The 5,874-nt window shown below is 45.0% G+C and overlaps 1 protein-coding gene across 1 annotated transcript; it reads left to right on the top strand.

Annotated features, from left to right (window-relative positions):
• Positions 1-1,063: 1,063 nt before the first annotated feature.
• Positions 1,064-2,512, top strand: LOC129752941 (uncharacterized protein K02A2.6-like). Its single transcript, XM_055748733.1, has one exon. It carries the CDS (start codon positions 1,064-1,066, stop codon positions 2,510-2,512), a length of 1,449 nt encoding a protein of 482 aa, XP_055604708.1.
• Positions 2,513-5,874: the final 3,362 nt, after the last annotated feature.

Genomic DNA, 5,874 nt, shown 5'->3' with positions numbered 1-5,874 from the left:
GTGGATATCTCGGCTGGTCGTGGGTTCTAAGGCAGGCGAACCGTCAGCAGTTCGATTGTGTGTCGACATGAGGGCTGCAAATAAAGCTATTATTCCGCAACATTTTCCGCTGCCAACATTCGAAGATATTTTGCCACACCTCCATAATTGCAAGTTTTTCTCGAAAATTAATTTGGTGAAAGCTTTTCATCAAGTGGTCTTGGCGGAAGATTCGAGACATATCACAACGTTTGCGACGCACAATGGCTACTATCGGTATAAGAGACTTGCATTTGGAATGAATTGTGCCTCCGAAGTATTCCAAAGCATAATGGAACGTGTGCTGAAGGGAGTAAACGGAGTCAAGGCATTCATCGACGATATTCTTGTGTACGGTTCTACAAAAGAACAACACGATGCTGCCTTGGTGGAGGTGATGAATCGCTTAGACCGGAACGGAATCACAATCAACCAAAAGAAGTGCGAGATTGGACGATCTGAAGTTACTTTTATGGGGCATGTGCTCTCTGCCAGCGGAATCCGACCGACATTAGATAAGGTGGACGCCATCAGAAAGTTTCGCGAGCCACAAACAGCAGAAGAAGTGCGCAGTTTTATCGGGATGATCACGTATCTAGGGAGATTCATTCCACATCTTTCTACATTGACAACTCCACTCCGAGAACTGCTTCGAAAGGACACCGTACTTTCATGGAACCATCAGCATCAAGCAGCTTTCCATCGAATAAAGGAGGTTTTGGAGAATCCTAGACATCTCGGGTTCTACTCTCCGAAAGATAAGACCATTCTCATCGTAGATGCGAGTCCTTCGGGTCTTGGTGGTGTGCTGCTTCAAGAAAAAGGTGGCGCAAAACGAGTGATTTGCTATATCAGCAAGGGCCTGTTCGACACCGAAAGAAAATATGCACAAAATGAAAAAGAAGCCCTTGCTCTAGTTTGGGCTACAGAGTGACTGCACATGTATCTTCGTGGCTTAGAGTTATTGCTTCTGACTGATCACGAGCCTCTGAAAGTCATTTTTGGACCAAACCATGTAACTTGCCCGAGAATTGAAAGGTGGGCGATGCGCCTTCAATCGTTTCGCTTCAAAGTCGTCCACATAGCGGGGAAAATCAATATCGCGGACCCACTCTCACGGCTTCCGCAGTTCAAGAACTGCACAACCTACGATCGATTCGGTGAGGAAGCAATTCTTACCGTTACGGAACAGGCGAGACCCGTGGCACTGTCGGTGGAAGATGTAATCCGTCACTCATTGGCGGACCCTTTGCTGGCTGCACTAAAGGAGGCTATGTTGACAAACCGTTGGACCGAAGAGTTGAAAAAGTTCGCACCATTTAAAAACGAAATCTACAGCTGCAACGAAATGGTAATGCGTGGTGACAGAATGATTATACCTCAGAGTCTACAAAAGAGAGTTCTGACACTGGCGCACATTGGACATCCCGGTATAGAGCGATCAAAGCAGCGTTTAAGATCTAAAGTGTGGTGGCCGTCTATGGACAAGGACGTGGAAAAAGCTGTACGAAGTTGTTTAGATTGCCAGATTGTGGGAGGAACTTCACCACCGGAACCGATGGCAATGCGAGAATTGCCTGAAAATCCATGGGAAACATTGTGTATGGATATTCTGGGTCCACTGCCATCTGGAGAATCTCTTTTAGTCGTCGTGGATCTGTACAGCCGATTCAGAGTAGTGGAGGTTCTGCGTCAAACTGCTTCGAAGGACATTATTGGTAAACTCCATCCTCTGTTCATGCGAATGGGGCTGCCATGCAGATTGATGAGCGACAATGCAGCAAATTTTAGCAGCAAAGAGGTGCAGGACTTTTGTGAAGAGCTTGGAATCCAGCTTCGCCACACCACACCTTACTGGCCACAATCAAATGGCGAAGCCGAACGCCAAAATCGAAGTATCTTAAAAATCTTGAAAATTGCTGAGCTGAACCGGTCCAACTGGAGGAAGGATTTGGAAGAGCAGAACTATGTGTATTCCCTCACTCCACATCCAGCGACAGGGAAATCCCCAGCGGAGCTAATGTGCGGTCGAAAATTTCGGGACTGGATTCCACAGATCACCCAAGCCAATAACGCAGCGGACGAGGAGATCAGGGACAACGATCAGGCGTATAAATATCGATCCAAGGTGTATGCTGATGCAGCAAGGAATGTAAGAGAGGCAGATCTACGAGAAGGAGACCAAGTCCTAATGAAAAATCTGCATCCTGCGAACAAACTAGCTTCGACGTACCTACCTACTCCTGCAACGGTTATTAGCAAGCACGGTAACGCCGTTACTGTAGAAACGCCTGAGGGAATCAGATACCGCCGAAACTCAAGCCACTTGAAGAAGCTGCCAACAGTAGCTGACGGCGACGACGACACAGGAGAAGATACATCATGCTGGTCAACTCCGATGCAGCAAAGCACTCCGATCAACACGAGCCAGACGGAGCAACGGCGAGGATCAGTTCTAACTTCATCCGGGACAGCAGAACCAACTACACTCTAAGACCAACCGGTCAGGCCAAAGCGACAGATTAGAAAACCTTTGCGTTATGACGACTTTGTATTGGATATGAGCAATGTTTAAAGATCCTATTGAAGTAAGAATTCAAGTCGTAGAAAAGAGAGAATGTAGTGAGTAGATAGTAGGTAGAAATGATTAAAAGGAGTTGAGAGTGTAGAAGGAATAAGAGGAATAAAATAGAAAAGTAGAGTAGAGAAAAACGCGGTTACATGCGGACGAAATAAAAAGAGTAAAGCTGATTAAATTCGAATAGTCGTTATTTCTAATCCGATAATCCGGAACGAAACATTAACCTCAGCCAATTCTCACCCAACATGAAGTTTTGTCTGCCTTAAAAGCCATTGATCCTTCAAAAGGTCCCGATCCAGACGGTATTCCTCCGTTTCTCATACTGAACATTGCCGCTTCGATCGCCGAGCCATTACGGATAATTTTCAATCGATCGCTTACTGATGGTATTTTTCCTAGTGTTTGGAAAATGGCTGCTGTAACTCCTTTTCACAAATCAGGAAATTTACATGATGTGACAAATTACAGACCGATCTCAATATTCTGTTGTGTATCAAAGGTTTTCGAAACAATTATATATGGAAGACTGTACAACGCCGCCAAACCGATAATACCAGAATATCAACAAGGGTTTGTGCAGAAAAGATCAACTGTTTCCAACTTGTTGTGCTATTCTAATACACTGCATTCGGCTATGAGCAAAAAAACAACAAGTTGACGCTATTTACGTGGACATTTCTAAAGCATTCGACAAAGTACCGCACGAGCTCGCAATCAAAAAAATCGCACGTTTTGGTTTCCCGTCGTGGTCCACATCGTGGCTGTACTCTTACCTGATGAAACGCCAAGCATTTGTGAACTTACGAGGAATCAGATCTCAGCCATTCGACGTTCCGTCCGGCCTCCCTCAAGGAAGCCACTTAGGCCAACTCATTTTTATACTCTTAGTGAACGACCTTGTTTTGATACTCAAATCTTCGAAGTTGATGTACGCAGACGACCTTAAAATATACCGAATTATTGGATCACTTGTGGACTGGGCAGCACTTCAAGCTGACATCTTGATACTCTTGGACTGGTGCAGGTCACATGGGATGATAGCTAACTCGAGTAAGTGTAAATGTATGACTTTCCATAGATCAAGAGAGCACATCCGCTTTGCTTACACCATGGACACAAAAGAAATGGAGAGAGTGACTTCCATAAAAGATTTGGGCGTAGTGTTTGATCACAAACTGACTTTTATGGAACACATAGCCGCCACCACCGCAAAAGCTTTTGCCATCTTTGGTTTCATCCGGAGAAACACCGCTGAAACACCGCCCTTCTATAATTTTTGTCGTGTTTTTAACGAAGTGTCAAGCATTTTCAATTCTAACCAGTCCAAAGATGTCTTTAAAAATATTATTCGTAGTCTTAGAACATAAGTTGTGTTATGTTTAAGATATGTCTGTATGGTGATTATCAAAGGCATTAACATAAATAAAAAATAAAAAAAATTTTCACAGGAGCAGAATCTTGGCAAATCATTATATTTTATACAAAACAATCAGCAAATACATACTTTAATATGTTAGGGACCTTACCACGAACAGACATGTTCTAGGATTCAAACATAATCACCCGCCAAACTATATCTATTGGACACCGGGACGCACCACCCATGCCAATTCGGAAGTTTTCTTCTCTGACCACCAACGGCCGATCATTCCTGCTGCAAGTCGTCCCGTTTATCAGTCAGGTGGTTCAGGGGGAGGCTTCCAATTGCCATGTAACGGCAAGTATTCTTTTACCTTGGATTTTTCTCCCAGTCATGCATTCCTGCCTTCTAGCCACACCTCGAATTGTTATTTGGGTTGTTTTACCTGCTATGGCGAGCAAATTCATGTTGACACCAACTTGGTGCTGCAGTATGCTGCTGATGATATTTCGGAAACCGGCTCTATCTCGTCGAATTCAACCTGGACATCGGGACGCACTACTTCTCATGCCAATTCGGAAGTTCTCTTCTCTGGCCACCAGCGACCGACTGTTCCTGTCACAAGTCGTCCCGTTTATCGGTCAGGTGGTTCAGGGAGAGGCTTCCAATTGCCATGCAACGGCAAGTATACGTCTGCCCCGCATCGTATGGGTCGAATGTATTCAATTCTGCCGAAGAACCAATATTTGATGATGGCAACCTACTGCTGCAACTCGCTGCCGATGTCACCGATGCTGCTCCGGTAAATTTCAATTGGACGTCGGGACGCACCATTTCTCATGCCAATTCGGAAGTTCACTTCTCTGGCCACCAACGACCGACTGTTCCTGTTACAAGTCGTCCCGTTGTTTGGTCAGGTGGTTCAGAGGGAGGCTTCCAATTGCCATGTCACGGCAAGTATTCGTCTGCTTCGAGCACTTCACCCAGTGATGCATTTTTGCCTTCTAGCCTTGCATCAAACAGGACTCCTTGCAATGACGCAGCTTGGTGCTATTACCAAAACGTTCGGGGCCTACGCACCAAAACAGAGGACTTCTATTTGGCAACCACCGATTGCAGCTACGATGTCATCATACTGACCGAAACTGGCTTGACGGATTCAATCAATGCTGCCCAACTTTTCGGCAATAGGTATTCCGTTTTTCGTTGCGACCGCAGCTCAAAAAATAGTTCAAAAAAAAGCTTTGGTGGAGTTTTGATTGCTGTTAAACAACACCACGTGAGCAGCTTCGTCTCTACTGATAGCGGAAATGATTTGGAACAAGTCTGTGTTGCAGCGAATATCAACGGGAAAAAAATCATTTTCTGTGCCATATACGTGCCTCCTGACAAAAGCAATTGTATGCACATTTTGGAGTCCCATGTGGCCACCGTACGCGAGTTGTGCACCCGTGCTTCTCCTGAGGAGTCCGTCTTGGTATGTGGCGATTATAACCAACCTCGTTTGTTGTGGGAGGCGAGTGATGCAGGTGCGATTCTCTTGAATGTTACACCCATCAGTGCTGCCGCTGCCTCATTGATCGATGGAATGAATTCGCTAAATCTGAATCAATTCAACGCTAACAGCAATCACCTCGGTCGGATACTGGATCTTGTTTTTGGTTCTAGTGAGGAACTAATTGTAATTAGAAATGCTCCCGATGTACTCGTACCGATAGACTTGCATCACCCACCTATCGTCTTCGATTTACCTGCTACTATGTCTACAAATTACGATTCTCGAAAAACCTCCGAACCTAGGAATAGGCCTTTAAATTTTCGGAAGACGGACTTTTCGTTGCTCTTTCAATATTTGAACAGTTTTGACTGGGATGCAGTTTTCGGAGATTCATCAGTTGATGCTATGACAGAATCG

Source organism: Uranotaenia lowii, chromosome 3 (assembly GCF_029784155.1).
Source record: "Uranotaenia lowii strain MFRU-FL chromosome 3, ASM2978415v1, whole genome shotgun sequence".
NCBI classification, from domain to species: domain Eukaryota; kingdom Metazoa; phylum Arthropoda; class Insecta; order Diptera; family Culicidae; genus Uranotaenia; species Uranotaenia lowii.
This window is presented reverse-complemented; position numbering and strand designations above follow the sequence as displayed.